The 21,619-nt window shown below is 44.5% G+C and overlaps 2 protein-coding genes across 10 annotated transcripts in view; one reads left to right on the top strand and one right to left on the bottom strand.

Annotated features, from left to right (window-relative positions):
• Positions 1-3,602: 3,602 nt before the first annotated feature.
• On the top strand, positions 3,603-11,950 carry LOC308578476 (adrenodoxin-like). Its single transcript, XM_081178919.1, has 4 exons — positions 3,603-3,814; positions 5,179-5,303; positions 8,074-8,203; positions 10,946-11,950. The coding sequence occupies exons 1-4, from the start codon at positions 3,654-3,656 to the stop codon at positions 11,064-11,066; spliced, it is 537 nt and encodes a 178-aa protein (XP_081035045.1). The 5' UTR covers positions 3,603-3,653; the 3' UTR covers positions 11,067-11,950.
• A 4,441-nt stretch (positions 11,951-16,391) lies between these two features.
• Positions 16,392-21,619, bottom strand: part of LOC308578395 (rho GTPase-activating protein 20-like) — an 88,313-nt gene continuing 83,085 nt past the window's right edge. For all 9 annotated transcript variants that reach the window (XM_081178682.1, XM_081178687.1, XM_081178686.1 and 6 more), the window contains one exon: positions 16,392-20,985. In XM_081178682.1, coding sequence (XP_081034808.1) covers positions 19,370-20,985 — 1,616 coding nt within the window. In that variant the 3' untranslated portion in view covers positions 16,392-19,369. The remainder of the gene's footprint in view (positions 20,986-21,619) is intronic.

Here is a 21,619-nt window from a genome sequence, read left to right on the forward strand (position 1 = left end):
AAAGTTCTTCCTGATGTTTAGTAGGAATATCTCTTTTCGTAACTTGGTTCAGGTTCAGTTTCTAGCCTCCAGAGCAGGAGAAAGCATTATCTTTTAATTTATAATTTTATAAACTTCTGTCATGTTGCTTTTCACCTTCTATTTATATAATTACTCCCAAGTTTCTGTCCCTTCTGCTTCCTTAATGGGAAAACTCATCTCCACATAATCACTTGCAAAACGATACTGGATTCCTGAAACTGGTCACCTTGTACAGATACAGTGTTGGCCTCTCTCATTTCTGCCTTGGGATGTGATTATAGTAGAGTCAAGGAAAGAGTTTCCAAGGGGCACAGGAAAGCCTTAATGATTTATGGCTGCAAATACTTCTTAGGCAACTCAAGGATTCCACAGGAATGAGGAAAAACATCAGCTGCAGCAACCTTCACTCAGACCTTCTGGCCCCAGTTCAATGTCCTCCAAGCTCCTCTCTGGGTGTCATCTTCTGTCTTCCTAGAAGTGCAACCCTGACTTGTTGGCCTCAGCACTTCTGGATCTGAAGAGCAGGGAGAGTGGTGGAGAGCTGTAGTTTTCCATGCACCAGTGAGCAGGCCTGGAAAGGCTTTAAAAATAATTGTTGAAATAAATACAAAACATGCACAATATTGGTACAGGCCACCCAACCCCCAAGAGATGAGGCACTCTGGGGGCTCCTGTGTTTACTCGGGGTTTTGTTTCCTTGGAAAGAAGGTCAGCAGAGACTATGATGACTTTAGGATATACTTGTTTACACATACAGCCGGAGCCTAAGACGGAGGGGCTCTCAGTGTTAACATTCAACAGATCTTGAAGCTTTGGATCCAGCATGGAGCAAGCAGTTCTCTGTGTCTCCAGCTTCCACCTGGCTTCCAGGTCAGCTCACCCCCACCACCCTGGCACTTGTTCTCCAACCTAACAGCTAGGTGAGCCAGGAAGGCCCACCCATTTGTTCTATGACACAGAGCAACTTGTTGGGTTATGCTAATCAAGGTACCAAAACCATTGCCTGGCCAAGGGGGCTGGTTTGGAAGCTTGCGCTTCTACATTCTACCTCCACAGACAAAGGACACCAGGTATTGGAAGGTACTCAGGGCATCATCCAGATGAACACCCCCTAAATCAATAACAATATCTTATAAAGAGCATGTGATATAATCTATAATGTACAATACATTAATCCAATAAAATATATAACTTAAATTACTACATCCATCATTCTGCATCCTAAAGTTATTTTTTTTAATAACCCCCCCCCAAAAAACCAGCTATCAACTCTCATTTTATCTTGATTTCTCCAGTTCTGAGAAAATCTAATTGTTACAGTCCATGTTTCACGCCTATGCCTTCTCTGATGTGCATAAGATTAGTGGGTTTCAAATATTTTGGCAGAGACCACCTCTTAAGCTCCCATGATATTATAGTTGGTGTTTCTGCCTTTTCCCAATGGAACCCAAATCTTAGCTGCAATAAATACATTAATCCATTAGCTACAACACAGGGTCCTTTTAGGGAAGGGTTGAATAGCTCTGTGGGACAGCCCTTGCTTTGTATGCAGAAGGTCCCAGGAGCAATCCCTCTACTAGACATTGTTAGACTATGCATCATCCTTGCCATTTGGCTTGGCCCATGGGCGTCACAGAGTCCAACAACGTCAGAGGAGCAACTGGTTCTCCACACCTCATATAGCCAACACTAAACTAAGAAAAGCCTGCTGGATCAGGCCAATGGCCCAACTAGTCCAGCATCCTGCTCTCACAGGGGCCAACCAAATGCCCCAACACAAAACCCTGAAGCAGGAATGGAGCACAAGAGCACTTTCCCCTGCTGTGTGGTTTCTAGCAACTGATAATCAGAAGCATTACTGCCCCAGACTATGGAGGCAGAGCATAGCCATCTTGGCTAGCAGCCAAGGCTGATAGCCTTCTCCAAGTATTTATCTAGACTGGTGGCCATGACTGCCTCCCGTGGGAGTGAGTTCCACAGTATAACTCTCTGCTGCATAAACAAGGACATCCCTTTATCTGTCCCGAATCTCCCAACATAATTCATTATATATTCCAATATACCTTATTTTTCCGTCTATAAGACGCTCCCATGTATAAGATGCCCCCTATTTTGGGGGACTCCGATTTAAGAAAATGGGGGGAGATGGCCCCCGTGTATAATTTTGGACATTATTTTTTAGGGAAAAAACCTAGTCTTATACACGGAAAAATACGGTATATCCCAACAATCTTCATTAGATAGCCATGAGTTCCGGTGTTATGAGAGAGGGAGAAGAACTTTCCTCTGCCCACTTTCACCATGCATGATGGATGAATGGTCTGAGTTGGCACTTTCTTGTTTTGCAGAGTATTAAGGACATAAGAGCTTGCTGGCTCAGAACAAAGGAGGCCCACCTTGCCCAGTATCCTGGTGACAGACCAGATGCCCCTTATGGAAAACCTGCAAGCAGGACCTGAGCACAAGAGCCCTCTCCCCTCCTGTGGGTTCCAGAAACTGGTATTCAGAAGCACTGCTGCCTCTGACCACTAAGAAAGCGCACTGCTGCCATGGCCAGTTGCCATTGACAGCCTCCTCCTCCTAGTCCAATCCTCTTTTAAATCCCTCTAGCTTGGTGCATGTACACCAAACGTAATAAATAAAAACGGACTCCCCCATTCCCCTTCCAAGGGCCTCTGTCTTGTCCTGCCTTCTGAGCAACAATCTCTCAGATGACAGAGGAGAGGTCGCTGCCAGTCGTATGGGCGTCCTTGGCAAAAGGGACACTGATGGACATTCATCTCCCACATCTTTCAGTTCAAGGTTTGCCTGTGAGATAAGCCACTTTGGATGGTTGAGGCACAGCATGCAGGATGCTGCTTCTGATTGGGGAGCAGAAGGAGGCCAGGGACGCATTTTAAAACTTGGCCAGTGAAAGACATGCAGGCCTTGTGGCTTTCACCATCTGGAGTCCAGGAGAAGGGCTGGCTCCCCCCCCCCCTTATTTCTAAGGCAGCAGCAAGGGAGAGATTGATACCCTGCATGCACATGTGCCCAAATTTCATTCACAGCTACAACCAGTGATCTAAAATGGGATCAGGGATTTCCCTGGCCTCAAGGCAGACATCCCTCACAGTAACCCCACGTCCCTGAGATTGTAGCAAATAAACAGGTCACCATTTGTCTTGGGGACGCAGCAGTTAGGTGAAAGTTTGCAGTGGTGCCCCAAGGAGAACAGGAAAGCAGGCAGCTCCTGCCCCTCCTTACATCCTCTGCTTACCCCCAAATGCTGTGACCAATGCATATGATGGATCAGCCTTACTATGTAAGAGGGGGAGGGGAACCCCTGGCTCAAAATTAAGCAAAGTGAGCTTTCCCCGACAGGCAGCGTTCGTGCTGATGCAGTTTCCAATAAGTCAGAACAAATGAGGGATGCAAGTCTCATCACGGCTGACACAAGCCTACGCATGTGACCACATTTGCAACCCATGTCTTGTGCAACCACAGTTCCCTACTCCCCCCATGGGATGGGCTGGAACAACGGTGCCCCCTCTCTCCCTCCCTCCCAGGGAGGCTGTCCCAACCCCTTCCCATCTGCACTTATATCAGCACTGCAGTCCTTGAAAGACTAGGAAACATCAAGATTTGTCAGCATGATGTCTCGGAGCATCTCTGGGCTCCTCCGCCTTGGGCTGTCTCAAGCACCCAGGGCCAGAGCCCAGGTTATCTTTGTGACAACTGATTGCAGTCCGGCACTGGGGAGATGCTTCAGTACCAGCCACAGGCTTCAATATGTCCCCGCGGGGGGCACAGGGTAAGTCAGGATCTTAACTAAATTCTTTGCTTCCGTAGATCCCATTGGAACAAGGGAGTGTGGATGCTAATCTCACTGAATTCAACAGGACTTGCTTCTGAGCAGACACATATAGGACTGCACCGTTAAGCCACCTTTCTAGGTCTTTATGATGGAGTGCCTTTGCTCCAGCTGTGAGGAGGTTGTAGCAAGATGCATGAATGACAATTTATTTGAATACAGCTATGTATGGAGCCCGGGAAAGAACAGATCCTTCCATTGGAACAACCTCATCTCTCTACTGCTCATCTTTTCTTTTCTTTTTTCTTTTCTTTTCTAAAAAACAAATCAACAAAACTCTCCCACCTTTCTCCCATATTGGATTCATAGTACCCACACATTCAAACTGAAAAACAGTATTAGATAGATAGATAGATAGATAGATAGATAGATAGATAGATGATAGATAGATATATGATAGATAGATTTCATACGTTCCACTAAAGAATAATTGACTGTTCTATCACTCTAAAAATCATACCTCTGGAACGGGAATAAGGGTCTCCTAACAACTCTCAGCATTCTTAACAAACTGCAACCCCTAGAAGCCTTTGGGGGAGTCATGACTGCTTAAAATGGCATGTTGAATGCCTCTAATCTTTCTGCACAGATTGCCAGTCTTTAACCCTTCACACTTCTCTACCGTTATCTCAGGCCTGCACACTTGTGATGCAACAGGCCACGTGCAGCCTGTGTGACAGCCTACCCGTGGTTTGAGAAATCTCCCTGCTTGGGACATGCTGAACTGAGAGGGGGAGATGGTCAAGGACCCAGCAGGACAAAACACCAGGCAGCTGCATTTGGCCTGGCAGGTTAAAACTCGCCTGGGCCTGAATCCTCTCTTGCTGCCCCTTAGGCCACAGTCATACCACATTTAAAGCATGACGATACCACTTTAAACACCCATGGCTTCCCTCAAAGAATCCTAGTTTGTTAAGGGTGCTGAGAGTTGTGAGGAGGTCCCCTATTCCTCGCCCAGAGCTACAATTCTCAGAGCTCCCTTGGAAGAGGTCTCCAACAAGCCATTTATAGGTGGGGATATCATCATCATCATCATCATCATCATCATCATCATCATCATTATCATTATTGGCTGCATCAGTATTGGATGTGAAATTGTTTTCATCTAGGTAATTGCTTTGCATGTGCTTTTATTGTACTGTGAAATCCCTTTGAGATGCTTCATAGGAAGCAAATGAAAACAAGACTTAATTACCGCTGCCACCGTCACCGTTGGAAGCATTTACTGCAACAATGATAATATTGATCTTCTCATGTCTGGAAGCATCCTAACTTTATTGAATGTGTGCTTTCCCCTCCCACAGATCTACTGAGAAAGTGAAGTTAAATTTTATTAACCGGGATGGAGATAAATTCTCAGTCACCGCTAAAGAAGGAGAAAGCTTGCTGGAGGTGGTGATGAATCAAAACATCGACATCGATGGCTTTGGTAAGTGATGTGACCCATTCTCTTTCTTTAGCCTTAAGTCGTTTTCCGCACCTCATGCGCACTCCCATCACCGATTTGCTAAGTGGTAACACATGGCGCTAGTAATGAGCCAGATCCATCCTGTCATTTCTTATGAAATGCTATATTCTGACGCATTTCTCCCAAAACCACCTTAGATCCAAATTGAGAAAAAGAACAGCCTAACTGTGTTTTAAGGCAGTAACATGTATACAGCTCCAGTTACTGTTTTTATTAATTTATTTCATAAAATGTGTAAAAACAACAACACACCACCTTCAAGTCGTTTAGAAAAAGGAGAAAGCCATAAAACATAAGTAAAACAGGTAAGGGCAACAATTTAAATCATTAAAAAAAAACATCAGCAATAAACAAAAATCAAATTAGAATACACATCAATGCTCTAGATATATAAGTAGTCTTGTCCAAACAAAAATGTCACACCAAAAAGAGCACAGCAAACGTGCTTGCCTGATATCAAGTTGCAGGGAGTTCCAAAGTGTATTTGGCAGGAGCTAGATACTAGTCAGGAGAAGCAATCTAGTTGTTGTTATCATCATCAATTTTATTTATTTATACCCTGCCTTTCCCCCTGAACCAGGATTAAAAGCAGCTCACAAAGATTAAAGCAAAGTAATTAACCTATAATATAATCATAAATGATGTAAAAACAAATATATTACAGTGTAGATAGGTAACAACAGCACAGCACGATTTAAAGGCCATTTCCTTAAAAGCAGTCAGTTGCTAACAGCATGCTGGAATCAAACACTATTTACTCTTCACAGCAGTCTTCTATAAATAAACTCAGTCCCCACTTTTCAGGCAAGCAGTCCATGCGTCAGGCTTTCAAAATGAGCCCCACAAATGGACGCCTCTCTTCTTACACTTTTCTCTCTTACCTTCCTGCTCTACCCCCACGTGGTTTGGGTGGGTGGGAGACTCTTGTATTGTATGGCTCTAGCCAGATGGAGCTCTGTTCTGGCCCCTCTCAAGTGTGTACCATTGCCATTCTAAGAGAACAAGGGAGGCGTTCGTGGTGAACGCAGGCACCTCTCTCTCTGGAAGGAAACAGCACTGGTTCAGAGGGTCCAAGTGCCATGCAACGACTGACTTTCTTTTACTTCCTTTTGATTCAGACCTGAAACCCCTAATTGGACACCTCTGTAGCCATCACACATGCCACACACACACACACACACACACACACACACACACACACACACACACACGATACCCACACACCATACCAGTGTGTCCAACTTATTTATTCAGATAAATGAATAAAAATAATTGCACAAGCAAAACCCACAAAGCTACCCCACTAGGTCAAAGATTCCCACTTTCTCTCAAACACTATATGTGCCAATGCAAGTCTGTGTTATGTGGTCTTCCTTAGAGGCAGCAGGAGCCAGTGGTGGCACAGGGCTCAGGGTGTTGGACCAGGGCCTAGGAAAGGCCAAAGTTCAAGTCCCCACTCAGCCCAGTGGCGTAGCTTGGGTTGTCAGCACCAGGGGCAAGGCAAGTAATTTGCGCCCCCTAACCTAACCCGTGGATTTTAGCACTCGAGTCTCTTCCACTAGATTAGCGCGCCCCCCCTCAGATGTTGCGCCCGGTGTGGCCGGCCCCTCCTGCACCCCCCACGCTACGCCACTGACTCAGCCACAAAGCTCACTTGGATAGCTCAGTTGGTTAGAACGTGGTACTGATAATGCCAAGGTTGCAGGTTTGATCCATGCATAGAACAAGTGCATACTACTGCATTGCAGGGGGTTGGACTGGATGATTCCAGCTCTACAGTTCTTTGATTCTATGACTTTGGGCCAGTCACTGCCTCTCTGCCTGACCTACCACACAGGGTTGTTGTGCGGATTAAGTGAGGAAGGGAAAGAACCATGTATGCCACTTTGAGCTCCTGCAGAGAAGGGTGATATATAAATGCAATAACAAATAAATGAAATACAAATCTGTTGCTTTCTCTGCCGGGGTGTAAGGAAGAAGAAAATGATGTGTTGTAATAAGGCAGATCCAGCAGGTGGCAGCAAAAGCAGGTGCAAGTGATGTACAGCCTACAAATTCTTCTTTTTCAGCGATCTCAGGGAGGGAGGGAGGGAGGGGGGCTATCCATTGATGATTTTAGCCAACAAACCTTATGGGATGCAGTAGCAACCCTCAGCAATTGCACTTCAACTACACTAATTTAGGGTTGGGGACGCTGTTTGTGCACATTGTAATCTCTGACTGGTGACAGATTTCAGGGGTTCCAGCATTTACTCAGGGTTCTGTTTCCTTGGAATCAGGGTCAGCAGAGATAGTGGTGTCTTTAGAATATCAGACCCGCCAAGTGTCCCTATTTTCCAGGGACCTCCCTGATTTACAGAAGGCATCTCGGTTTATGATTTGATCCCGGAATGTTCCGCTTTTCCTTAGGACGTCCCTATTTTCACTGGAGAAATGTTGGAGGATATGGAGTTATCTGACCCCCGAGCCATCTGAAGGCAGTCTTGTATAGGGAAGTTTTTAAAATGTTTTATTATGCTTTTATATATGTTGGAAGTTGCCCAGAGTGGCTGGGGCAAGTCATAAAGATGTGTGGGGTATAAATAGTAAAATTATTGTTATGGAATGGGATGTCCCTATTTTCATCGGAGAAATGTTGGAGAGTATGTGATATATGTGTGCAGCACTGTAGGTTCTTGCAGCAGATGACTAAGACAAGTAGCATTGATGCTGATTCCTTTCTCCCCCGAAGGGGCATGTGAGGGGGCCTTGGCTTGCTCCACTTGCCACCTCATCTTTGAGGGCAGCACATTTCAACAACTGGACCCCATCAGTGATGAAGAGATAGATATGCTGGACCTGGCATACGGACTTACCGAGATGTAAGTATCCATACCCTGTTTCTAGACACTGCATATTTGCATGCTGAATTGAACTGCGCAGGATCGAAACTCAAGATGGGGGCAGAATTCTGCATCCTCAGAATCTTAGTTCTAGCCTTTTAAAAAGCAACATGGAAATTCCTGTTGCCCCTTTGATTTCCTTTTAGTGCCAGGTGAAATTTTAGAAGTGGTTCCTCTCCGGGGAATATGGCAGTAAGAATACCTTTATAGCTTGTGGAACCACTGAAAGCAAAATTGCTTATGAAAAATGAGGAAGGAGAGGCAGAGTAACAGGGGGACGACCTTGGTGTTTCATAGAATCATAGAATCATAGAGTTGGAAGAGACCACAAGGGCCATCGAGTCCAACCCCCTGCCAAGCAGGAAACACCATCAGAGCACTCCTGACATATGGTTGTCAAGCCTCTGCTTAAAGACCTCCAAAGTAGGAGACTCCACCACACTCCTTGGCAGCAAATTCCACTGTCGAACAGCTCTTACTGTCAGGAAGTTCTTCCTAATGTTTAGGTGGAATCTTCTTTCTTGTAGTTTGGATCCATTGCTCCGTGTCCGCTTCTCTGGAGCAGCAGAAAACAACCTTTCTCCCTCCTCTATATGACATCCTTTTATATATTTGAACATGGCTATCATATCACCCCTTAACCTCCTCTTCTCCAGGCTAAACATGCCCAGCTCCCTTAGCCGTTCCTCATAAGGTATCGTTTCCAGGCCTTTGACCATTTTGGTTGCCCTCCTCTGGACACGTTCCAGTTTGTCAGTGTCCTTCCAACTCTACAGTTCTGTGATTCTATGAAGGTGGTAGTGAGGTTTACTGCCATGTAGGTGCACCAGTGGCATCATTATGGCGCTCCTGCCGGTGTGTTTGCACAGTGCTGCCCCCTCCCCCATCTCAATCCTCCTACTTAGCAACAGTGATCCAGCTCCCAGGATGCCATTCTGGCAGCTCTGTTCCATCTGGTGACCTGGTTCTGGCACAAGCAACAATCACAGAATTGCTGGAAGGTATCCTGAGGATAATCTAATCTAGGGTTGCCATACGTCTAGAATTTCCCGGACATAGCTGAGATTTGGCCCTTGCAGTCGGCGTCTGGGATTTCAAATAGTTGAAATGTCCGGAAAAATCCAGATGTATGGCAACCCATGTCAGAAGTGAAGATTTCTGGCAAATTTACTTTAAAATAGCTCAAAACGTCTTCTATGGCAGAAAAAAAGATGAAAGAAAGAAAGAAAGAAAGAAAGAAAGAAAGAAAGAAAGAAAGAAAGAAAGAAAGAAAGAAAGAAGCAGCTCAACAACTTTGCCCCCCCCCCAAAGCGCAACAATTTTTTAGTCCGGATTTTCACTTTTTGAAATATGGCAACCCTAATCTAATCCAGCCCCTTGCATTGCAGGAATATGCAGCTGTCCCACACAGGGATTGAACCTGCAACTTTGGCATTATCAGTTCCATGCTCTAACCAAGTGAGCTAGAGATGAAGTGGTGAGATTAATGATCAGTTGAAGCTTGAGTAAATAAGCAGGTTTTCACCTGGCCCTGAAATGAAACCAAGGTTGGCACCAGGCGCATCTCAGAAGAGATGGCATTGCACCTGCAGGGTGCCACTGTGAAGAAGGCTGTGTCTCTGGTCACCAGCCTCCTTATTTCGCATGGCAGGGAACCTACAGCAAAGCTTCCAAAGATGACCTCAGTGAAGAGTGGCAGCTTGCTGCAGTAGTATGGGTTGATGTCATTTGATTCTATTGTGTGTGTGAATTATTATATTATATATATATATATATATATATATATATATATAGAGAGAGAGAGAGAGAGAGAGAGAGAGAGAGAGAGAGAGAGAGAGAGAGAGAGAGAGACATACATACCTAGCACATGTGACCCTTCCCAGTGTCTTTGACTGGAAAAGCTGAAGAGGTTTTTTCTTACCGGTACTTGTTTCCAAATAGAGGAAAAAGCATAGGTCTATCAATAACTGTAACTGTAATTTGGTTACATTGTTCAACAACAATTGAGACACATTTCATAGCTTAAAGGTAAAGGTAAAGGGGCCCCTGACCATTAGGTCCAGTTGCAGACGACTCTGGGGCTGCTGCGCTCATCTCTCTTTATTGGCCGAGGGAGCCGGCGTACAGCTTCTGGGTCATGTGGCCAGCATGACCAAGCACTTCTGGCGAATCAGAGTAGCGCACGGAAATGCCGTTTACCTTCCTGCCGGAGTGGTACCTATTTATCTACTTGCACTTTGATGTGCTTTCAAACTGCTAGGTTGGCAGGAGCTGGGACTGAGCAACAGGAGCTCACTCCGTCGCGAGGATTCGAACCGCCGACCTTCTGATCGGCAAGTCCTAGGCTCTGTGGTTTAACCCACAGCGCCACCTGCATCCCATTTCCACAGCTACACATACACAAAAGCTTGCTTTCATTTGCCAAATGTATTTTTTGTCATTTTCATACTGCAAACTACCCCATGATCCTCGGATGAAGGGCAGCATATAAATTCAATAAATAAAGAATAAATAAAAGCAGCACAGCGTTGTTAAAAGCCCTTTCCTTTAAAATAAGCCAGTTCCCTAAGGCCTTTTGGAATAAAGCAGCCTTCAGCTGTCGGGCAGAAGCCCAGTGGGGAGGAGCTGCTTCCTTAGGAAGTGAGTTCCGAAGCCAGGGAGCCAAGAAAGCACACACAACAAAACCAAGAGATGTCTGGGTCTGTTTTTGTCCTTTATAAGGTCTCGTCTAGGCTGCCAGGTGCGCGTGAAGAATTGGATGGATGGCCTCACGGTCCAGGTCCCCACAGATGTGTCAGACATCAGGAGAGAACTGGAAGTGGAGAAGCAAACCAAGCAATAATAGCTGACACAGTGTTCTCCTGAATGGTCTTCCTGCAATGCAATCATTTCAGGCTTCATGTTTCTTGATCATTTTGCTGTTGCTTGCTTTTCCTTGTGACTTCTTGAGATGCCTTCTGTATTTAAAACCTGCCATGTGTACTGAAGTTCGATATTTGGCATGACATATGTGGAAACTGCATAGCATGCCCCTGATACTTAAATGATAGTCCTGGGGTCCTTATGTCTCTGAACCTCATTTTGCTGGTCTGCAATACATATGACGGTGAAATAGAAGCAACTTTTTGTTAACAATGCTGGTGATTCTTACTGTGAGCAATGCGGGGAACTGCCAAACTTTATCAGCTAAGGTGATGGGCACCCCAGTCTTACGGTGTACTATAATACGCCAGTTCACAGCAGCCTTCGCTCTTTGACTAATCACAGAAACCCTGCATCTGTTGCAGGAGGGACCAATAGATTGTTTCACTCAAAACCAACGTATATAAATATAATTTTAAAAGCTGGTGAGCTTTAGAAACCTTTCTGCTGCTTGTATCTGTGATTAGTCCTCCTCTTTAATAACTGATTGTTTCTTCATTGTGTGATTTTCATAGTATAGTTAATAAGTTTTAGTTTGTTGTTCGATGCATTTTCCGTTTATGGTTGGCCACCTTGCGCAATTTTCTTTTGGGAAGGTGGGATATAAATATTCTGAATAAGTAAACATCAAAATGCGGGTTTGACTGTGAAAATTATTATTTCACTACAAAGACCAACAGCTTTTTATTATTTGCTTGTTTGATTAGATATTCATATTTTATTGATATGCTTTTCTGATAGGATTCCGTATCAACAAAATATAAACAAAAATGATACAATAAAGAAAAATATTTGAAATACAAATTTTTATTTTTATTTTAGATTTTAGATATCAAAGAATAAACCAAACAACAACATAAAACAATTCTATCCTCTCCTTCCGAGGTTCCTTTATCCTCTCTTTCCCCTGCATTTTCTAAGTTTACCTCATCTATCACAACAACTTTTATATACTTTATTTATTTCTTACTCTGCTGGAAGTCTTTTATATACTTTATTTATTTCTTACTCTGCTGGAAGTCTTATCATCCTGCTCGGTAAATTGTTTGCTTATAATACATTTCCATATATTCCATAAAAAAAATCCAGTCCTCTTTATATATTTAGTCATTTTGGTTTCTTATTCTAGTAGTCATCCCTGCTAGCTCTGCATATTCTAACAGTTTAATGTGTCATTCTTCTATCATTGGTACTTTATCTGTTTTCCATTTTTGCATTAATAGTACACGGGCAGCCGTTGTTGCACATAGAAACAGATTTCCCTCTTTTTTGGAGACTTCTGTTGTTATCAACCCTAAGAGCAATGCTTCTGGATTTTTGGGAAAGGATTTTTAAAATGGTTTTTTTCATTCAGTATAAATCATTTTCCAATAATTTTTAGTTATGCTACACAATCACTACCTAGCAGTGATAATTGCATTCTACTCCAAATTTGCAGAGCTTTTTTTTATTTCTTTCCAAACCCATACATAGTTATCACTAAATGATATTATGATTATTCACTATTAACCATATTTCCCAGGTATTTTACTTTCTTTTCACTCTTTATATAATTTCGTTGGCCCACTCTTATACCCCTTATTTTTTTTATTCCTTATATTTTTTGTCAATACCTCCAAAATCAAAATAAACAATAATAGGGACAATGGACACCCTTGTCTAGTTCCTTTCATGACTCCACCTCTCAGAAATAATGTCATTTACAATAATATTTGCTCGTTGTTCAGTACATATTGCTTCTATAGCCTTTAAAAATGTTTTCCCCAAATCCATTTCCCTCAGAACTCTCTTCAGAAATAGCCAAGACCCGTTGTCAAATGCTTTCTCCACGTCCAGAAATATCAACGCTGCTTGTTTTTCATTATGCACTTCTAGGTATTCTATTATGCTTATTATATTTTTAACATTAACTTTTATCTGTCTGCTGGGGAAAAAGCCTGCTTGGTCCTTATGTATTATATCACTCATAGTTCTTTTAAGTCTATTTGCTGACACTGCTGCGAATAATTTATAATCGCAGTTTAGTAGTGAGATCGGACGAAATCTTTTGGGATTTGTCATGTCGTCATCTTGTTTTGGTAGAAAGGTGACATAAGCCTCATTCCAAGTCTCTGGAGCTTGTCCTGTTTCTAGCACTTTGGACAGCTATGGACAGCTAACTTGTTCTGGAATTTTTTGTAGTAGTCCACCATCTGGCCCTGGGGCTTTACCCAATTTTCCCTGACTTATCACCTGATGTAATTCCAATTTCAAATAATTGAAACTGGCCTATTTAGTTGCTCTTTACTTTCTCTTGAAGTGTTGCCCAGTTTACTTTCCTCTATATACCGTAGTTCTCTATTTGTTTGAGATCTTATTTTTCTTTCTTATACAAATCTGTGTAAAACCTTACAAATTCCCGTCTTATTTCTTTTGGGTCATTGATTACTCTTGGTCTACTCTCTTTGTTAAATTGCCAAGCCAGCAACTTTCCCGGTTTATTTGCAAATTCAAAGTTATTTTGTTTTATAATCTTAAGACCACCAGCCTTTTATTATTTGTTTGCTTGCTAAATTATATATTTTACTACATTTACATTTTATCTGTCCTAAATCTTCCCACATTCAGCTTTATTGGATGTTCCGAAGTTCTGGTGTTATGAGAGATGGAGAACAACTCTCTCTCTCCACTTTCTCCAAGCCATGCACCGTTTTATAAACATATGACCATCTGTCATGGATGCTTTAGCTGAGATTCCTGCATTGCAGGGGGTTGGACTAGATGATCCTTGGGGGTCCCTTCCAACTCTTTGATTCTGTCATGTCGCCTCTCACTCACCTTTTCTCTAAACTAAAAACCTTTATTCACCTTTTCTCTAAACTAAACTAAAACGTCCCAAAATTGATTTGTGTAATGGCGTTACGATATTGGTAGCTTTATTTTCAATTCCTTTCTGAATGGAATTTGCCTTTTGCATGAACACCATGTACTGCATCAATATCTTCATCAAGCTCTCTGCAATGACCCCAAATTATTACTCCGTCATCTTCAGTTTAGTCCCATGAACATGTATATGAAATTAAGATTTTTCTTCTTTGCATTGAATTCTATTTGCTATTTTACTGTGTATTCATTCAGTTCCTTTTTTATCCAGGGCTTTGGATTTCGACTGTGGCCTTTCGGTATGGGTGGGATATTTTAATGCAGTTTATGCACGTTTGCATATGTATGTGCTTGTTTTCTGTTTATTGTGACTCGTCTCAAGTTGCTGTGGCAAAAAAGAAACTAATACATTTAATAAGTAATAATGCTATCGATTTGGGAGGACCTCCCCAAACCCTAGAAATTATTGAATTGTAGGATTTTAATTGGGATATGGATAAAAGTACAAGCTGCAGAGCTGTGCCAGACATGGAATACCTGGGCTGGTTTATGTAAACCAGTCTGGCTGGCCCAGTGAAGAACAAATCTGTTAACATGACAAAAGGTGTTGATGGGCCATTTGAGAGTAATCCTTTGGCCTGGGGAGACAGATGTTGCCAAGGTGTGTGTTTGAAGGGACAGGAAAAGAAAGTTTTTGAGGAAGAAAATACTTCGGGAAGAAGAAGGAAAAGACCGGGATCCATCTTGGGCAGGTTGGCTGAAGGCTGGCTGAGAGAGATGCCTTTGGACTCCAGGGCTGCAATGCTGTGGAAGACAAGGGAACAAGCCCCTCTTGAGATGACAATGCAGTAAGATCTGGACTCCCTCCATGCAGCCTGAAGGTGTAAATAGGTGACTAAACCATATTTTTTAAAGCTATGACAGTCTCCATCGTGTCTCAAGTCCCCAAAGAACCACAGACCCTGGTTGAGTGCCCAGAACCCCAAGGGGCTTTTTCTACCGCTCAGCAGAGAGAGGGGGTGGCACCCAACTTTTGTAATCTTGATTTTTAAACCCTTTTTTTTTTTTGGTGGGGGAGGGCACAGGGCACCACTGACCTCAGGATCTAAAGAACTGGGGAATGGAACAATGCGACAAGCACAGGATTCTTGCAAAGCCCCATGAGGACTTTTAAAACCCCGAATATGAGTGGTGTATTAAGCATCTGGGGCAAATCTAGTTTCCGCCTCCTGGACATGATCCCTCCACCACTTTTAGTAAACATGTGAGAATACGGCTCCCTAAATTATTTGTTGTTCTTTAATAATATGACAACAGTTTGATGGTTCATGTGCAGCTGGGAGGGGCAGGGGACATTCGGACCCTGCCAAAACTCCTTGTTTGGGCTGAAGTCAGGATGACTTTTGAGCCAGTTTGATATCTTTCTAGATTCTTGGAATACATATTTAAAATTTTCCTTCCAAAGAAAACTTAACTTTTCATTCTGTTTACTCCTATCTTGAAAACGGGGATTTGGAACATTTAGATAAGGAGATTCTTTCCCACTGTCGAGAATCTTCACTGCCCTCTTCAATACTGTGAATTGCTCCTGAAACATTTTAATGGCCCAAGAGCCTGTTAAATATTAAGAACAAACCAGGAAAAATATATATGATATCCCACATGTAATCAGGAAACCAAAGGTGGTGGTGGGGGGATGCACTTGTTTGAACAGTGCAAAACACCCTAGGAACAGCTATATGTGGAATCATATAATTGTAGAGGTGGAAGGGACCCCAAAGGGCCAAGTTTGTAGGTGTATGTTAGCAATCAAGCATACAAAAGAGGTTTTGCATGGAGAGGTATTGCAGTGGTGATTGGTGAACTATAAAAGGGAACCAGGCAGTGTTCCAGCCAAAGAGAGCCACTCTGAAGTCTTGATTTCAATGGGAAAGAGTTAAGTGTGTTCTGATCTGTCCATGAAATCAGCAAGTGTTAATATGGTCTGGATTGTTGGGTTGCCTGCACCCAGACCACCCTGCCCACACACTTGAGATCTGCATCGAAGGCCCTCTTGGTGTGCCCAACCCCTAGGACAGTGCGGTGAGTGGCCTTTTCCCTATAGCTTTGGAATGCCATCCCTGTAGACCAGTGGTTCCAAAGTGGGGGGTGCCACCCCGTGCAGGGTGGTGGGAATCGCTATGGGGGACACTAAGAGGCAAGGGGGTAGCATAGGTCGTTGTTACCCCTGCACCTCTTTAGACCTCCAGCCCTCCTAATTGCAAAAACATGAAGTGAGTAGGATTCTTTCTACCGCAACAATTCCTCTGTGGTCTCTAACAAATAAAATGTGTGTTAAAAGCCAGCAACCTTTAGTAAGCAGTGGACAAAAACGAGTAGGCAGTTTCGACAAATAAAGCTGTGCTTCTTTTATTAAATATTTTACAACCATAGCTTAGAAATCTAGAAGGAAACAATCTCTTTATCAGCTTTTATGTGCAAGAGAAATTGACAACAAAGAGCTTAAACTTGTACTCACAGAACAAACAAGCACAACGGGACACGACACGAACAACAGCAACATTATTTTTTTTAAATGATCACGTATCAGCAGGAAAAATCTATTTCTTCCAGTTTAAAGATAAGGACAGTGATTTCCACTGCCTAAGGGAAGAGAGATCTTCTACTTACTTTTAGGTTCAATGAAAAATGCTCAAGAGCAGACCACAGACACAATTAAAGCTTCTTAAACCGGCAGTTAAAGCGAATAAACACTTTGTTTAAAAAAGTGGCCCAGCTTTCTTTTCTACATGTCCCACTCGGAAAACCTTCTATAACGTTTGAACGAAACCTTGCTTCAAAAAATCTCTATCACATACTCTTTCTGTCCCCTAAGCAAGGATGGCTCTCTTCTTTCACAGAAAGATGTGGTTCAGCTAGCAGTTGATGTATTCCTTGGTGGCCAGATCTGCTGTCCCTGTGGATGAGCCAGCACTGGCAGCCGGCCAGACAGCATTTTCCAGTGCACACAGGATCACATGATTTCACTTGGGGGTAGCCATCCATGCACTTCCCTTGGCAATGCTTGGGCTCAGACTATTCTTTTGTTTTTCCCTCCTGAAATCAGTGCAGGCTGCTCTTTGCACCAGGGTCAGCGCTGGTTTTTAAAAAACGCCCTAAGGTATTGCCAGGCCTATTTGCCACCTGTTAAAATTTCATTTCAGATTGCCCTTCCTCTGTTCCTTCTTCCCATTTTACTCTACATACAAACTTCCTTCTATGCTGGACTATGTGTAAATACAACCAAATCAGTTTTGATTTATATAGCTTTCCATGGCTCAGAAGGAGCCCAATACTTTAAAGAACACCTTCCTCCCACACATGCCTGCCAAGATCCTGAGGTCAGCATAAGAGCCCCTTCTCTGTGTACCCCACCAGCAGCTGTCCAGAGAGCAGCTGTCCAGAAAACTGGCCTTTTCAGTAGGCCTATCTATGGAAATCTCTCCCTAGGGAGACACACCTGGCACTGACATCAGGGGTGTAGCAAAGGGGGTGCAGTAGGTGCGGTCTGCCCCGGGTGTCCCCACTGAGGGGGGTGACAAAATGGTGGGCGGCACTCACTGCAGGGCCTGCAGAGTGCCCAGGCCACGCGTCTCTCCTGGGAGTGATGCCGTGGCCTGAGCACCTACAGCCTCCGTGCTGCCCCAAACAGTCTGCCTGCTATCTCCTCCTCAGCTGTAGGGTGGCTGAGTGGGAGGAGACAGACTCCTTGGAGGCCCCACAGTGTCCCTGTGGCCAGCTGGCTCCGCCCCTGTGGATGACTGGCTCCGCCCCTGGGCGCAGCGCACACATGTCGCCCCAGGAGCCTGATCGGCTTGCTCCACCGCTGACTGACATTGATATTTTTTGCCTCCAGGCAAAGATGTTCCTTTCCCCCCAGTTATCTGGGAGGCACCCCCTTCTTTGGTGGCTTTTTTCTTGTGGTCAGACCTATGTTGGAGGGAGAGGGAGAGGGATTGTTTTCATGGTCTGATTACCTTGTGTTGTGTATCTGTTTTGAACTATTAGTACTGCATATTATTTTTGTTGCTGTTAGTTGTAAGACATTTTAAGACCTTTGTGCAAAATGACTAGTAAGTTCAAATAAATAATAATAACAACAACGACCAGTAACTTTGATGCATCAAAACACAGCTGGGGAGGGAGGGACCTTGAGACAGGACCTCATGAAGTAGCCAGAGTTGTAGAAAGTTGTAAATGACCCCAGCGTCCCTTATAAAGAAATCCGCCGAAGAAATTTTCAAGTTGGCGGTGCTGACAAGGGGAGATTTGGAGGTTACCATATTTTTCTGTGTATATGACTAGGTTTTTTTCCTTTAAAATAATGTCACAAATTAGGGGGCATCTTATACATGGATACATCTCCCCCCATTTTCTTAAATCTGAGTCCTCCAAAATAGGGGGCGTCTTATACATGGGAGCGTCTTACAGACGGAAAAATACGGTAAGTGAAAACCCTGTGGATGAAAGGAGGGCTATTCTGAGACATTTGTCCATTCTTTCAAAAGAACATTGCAAGAAAGAAATAATGTTCACATGAAGCACATGAGTCAAGGCAAGATGAAATGGGGATGGCATAAGTATGATCAACAAGCCACACGAAGCCTGCCAAGCCTGGGATACCTTGAGAGCTTCAGTAGGTCTTCCCTAAGAAGAAAGCAGCCAGCTGACCAAACCAAACTCAGCAGACCAGTAGCTTTCTTGCTTTGTCCCATACTTGGCCACATCACATAACTATTTCCACACGGCCTTGGGCGTCATGCCCAAGTTAAACACACAAACAATGAGAATTCAGAAATGAGGGGGGGGGGGAATGAAATGAAATGTTTTTCTTTCGAGTTTCACCTAACAAAGTGATGAAAAGCAAAACAAAAAACAGCCAGGATTTCTTTTTGTTGTACTTTTTTTTCAACGTAATTGAAAGGGTCTCCTCAGCGTCCTTGTAGGCTTGCCATGACGTTTGCATGGAGCTGAAACAACAACAACAAAAATCCTTTTGAGTGACTCTGCTCCTGTCTGCTCACCCCTCTGTGCAAACTGGCATCTTCAGCAGAAAGCAGCAGGATGAAGCTTTGCATGTGTGGAGTACGGCTTCATGTTAGCAGCCATCTGTTCCCGTCTTTTCTTCTGGGCAGGGAAAACACACACACACAGAGGCCAAGGGAAAAGCTACAAATGACCACACTGACAGCCACTTGACACCAGCCCATGAAAATGAATATCTTCACATCTCAGCTAAGCATTTTAGAGGCACTTTCACAGGACTATCCTCCCTATGCGGAAAGAAAGCACAAAAATGCGCAAGGTGCAGGTGCTCTGCTCCTAGACAATGGTTTCTTCTGGAAACATTCGACCGCTGTGCTTCTTGGGCGGGGCGCTGGGGCGGGGCTGGCTTCTAAGCCACTCTGCCCTGTTCCGCAGAAGCTCACTCTCCACCGATTCTGCTCTCATCATGCAGTATTCCTTAGAGCTTTCCTGGTTGAAGTACTCCCGGACGGTGTTGCGGATGGAGGTCGGGAGAAAGACGCGGAGGTTTTGGCCGAATGTGCTCCGCTGGACCCTGGTGTGCCACCCTTCCTGCTCAGCTGGGTCCCCTGGGACTTCCACGAGGGGAACACTTTCAGGGATCTCCACCTGGGGTGACTGGCTCACTGATTCATGGTGGTATCTCCTTGAGGCAGACTGGAGAACCAAAGGAGTGTTTTGCCCGTAGAACACTGTCTGCGGAATATGAATTTTCATGCTCTGCAGATTCTTGGCTGTCTCCTCCTTGTTTTGCCCTACAGGAGATGCTGTTGGATAGCTCGTTTTAGGTGCCATGAATACGGTTATCTTGGTGCGCTTCAGGCTTTCTTGGCCATGATGCGAAGCTTTGGGACGACTGATCTCAATGTGCTTCACAGATTTCTCCCTTTGCACTTGCGGTGCTGGCAGAGAAGGGCTCTCGGTATTAGGGAAATGACCTCTGAAGTCTGTCTTCACAGGAGTGCGTCCGAACATCTCAGCAGCTCCTGCCTCTTTTCTCTCTTCGTCCCAGTTGTCCTCGTGAAACGGGCTACCTACGGGTATGTAGACCCTCGATGACACTCTGCTGCTGCAGCTTGGCTCTTGGTCATCCAGCTGTCTCCCGCAGCAAGCGCCCACATTGCAAGGGCCCAGTGGCAATGGGGAGGTCAAGGGTTTGTGCCACTCCTTCAAGGATCTCTCTGCCATCTTAGGGGACAAGCTGTGGTGCTTGGTAGACGTCTCAAATGTGAATGACGGGGTGGAGGCGTCAGTGGGGCTGAAGGTAGATGACTCGGAGCAGTACGAGAAAGCACTCTCCAAGGAGCTCAGCGAGGAGGCAGATGTGGTGGTTGATGAAAGGCTGGAGAAGCTAGACGTGTTAGACAGGCACGACTTCAGAGGGTCAAGCTTCTTGGGCATGCTGGTGCTTGGGTAGGCCCCCCAGAAACTCTGCTTTCTTTTGCTCAGACCAGGGTTCATCCCTTCATCTATGATCTTCTGGCTCTCCATCTGCAGTTGCTGGAGCCTGCGGACGTAATCACTGTGGCTGTGCATGATGGTGGCATCACAACTGGATTGCCGGGCCACTGGCTCGTGGTCCTCAACAGAAAGTTGAGAGCTCAGGCAAACGCTGGGCTCTGAAGAGCACCGATTCCTTGAGGCCCCCAGTGAGCAGACTGGGCAGTGTGAGCAAAAGGATCCCTGCTCTCTCAGGAAGTCGCAGCTGTTGGAACTGGTGTGCCCAGCTTTGCTCTGATAGCAGGCAGTGATCTCGCTAAACAAATCCCAGTCCTCTTGATCCTCATTGAGCATCAGTCCATCAAATGGGCTGAAGAGGCCCTCACCGCCTGCTTCCCGCACATAATGCTGATTTGCCCTTCCTTGGTAGGAGGGAGCACTTTCCATCTCATCTGAGGAATCATTGAGCTGGCCTGTGGGGATAAGAGGAAGCCACATCAAGATAAATGTGCACCTGCTGTGCTCCTCAGGAATGCAAAGTGTGTGTGTGTGTGTGGTTTTTATTTCCAGCGCCAACACACAAGTGTCAAAATGCCAGCCCTATTTTAACCCCATTTAATTTGGATTTCAACCCCATTTTAATTTGGATTTGAGGAAAATTCAGTACAGTGGTGCCTTGCAAGACGAATGCCTCGCAAGATGGAAAACCCGCTAGACGAAAGGGTTTTCCGTTTTTCGATGCGCTTCGCAAGACAAATTTCCCTATGGTCTTGCGATTTTTTTCATTTCCCCCCCTTTTCCTAAGCCGCTAAGCCGATAATAGCCTTTTAGCCGCTAAGCCGCTAAGCCTTTAATAGCCGCTAAACCGCTAATAGCGCTAATCCGCTAATAGGGTTGCTTCGCAAGACGAAAAAACTGCTAGACGAAGAGACTCGCGGAACGGATTATTTTCGTCTTGCGAGGCACCACTGTAAAGAAAACCTGTTGCCAACAACCCATTTATAGTATCTCAGCTGTTCACAGTATTAAGAGCCCATCTGGGAGCACCTAATAACACAAAAAACAGCCCTGTTGGATCAGGCCAAATGACCCATCCAGTCCAGCATC

This window comes from Podarcis bocagei, assembly GCF_964188305.1.
Source record: "Podarcis bocagei genome assembly, chromosome: Z".
NCBI lineage: Eukaryota > Metazoa > Chordata > Lepidosauria > Squamata > Lacertidae > Podarcis > Podarcis bocagei.

What these genes read in the sequence shown, in the direction of transcription:
- LOC308578476 (XM_081178919.1), top strand. Translation starts at nt 3,654, where the DNA reads ATGATGTCTCGGAGCATCTCTGGGCTCCTCCGCCTTGGGCTGTCTCAA. An exon ending in GTCCCCGCGGGGGGCACAGG is followed by an intron (nt 3,815 to 5,178) that starts GTAAGTCAGGAT and finishes CCCCTCCCACAG; the next exon opens with ATCTACTGAGAAAGTGAAGT. An exon ending in GCATACGGACTTACCGAGAT is followed by an intron (nt 8,204 to 10,945) that starts GTAAGTATCCAT and finishes GTCCTTTATAAG; the next exon opens with GTCTCGTCTAGGCTGCCAGG.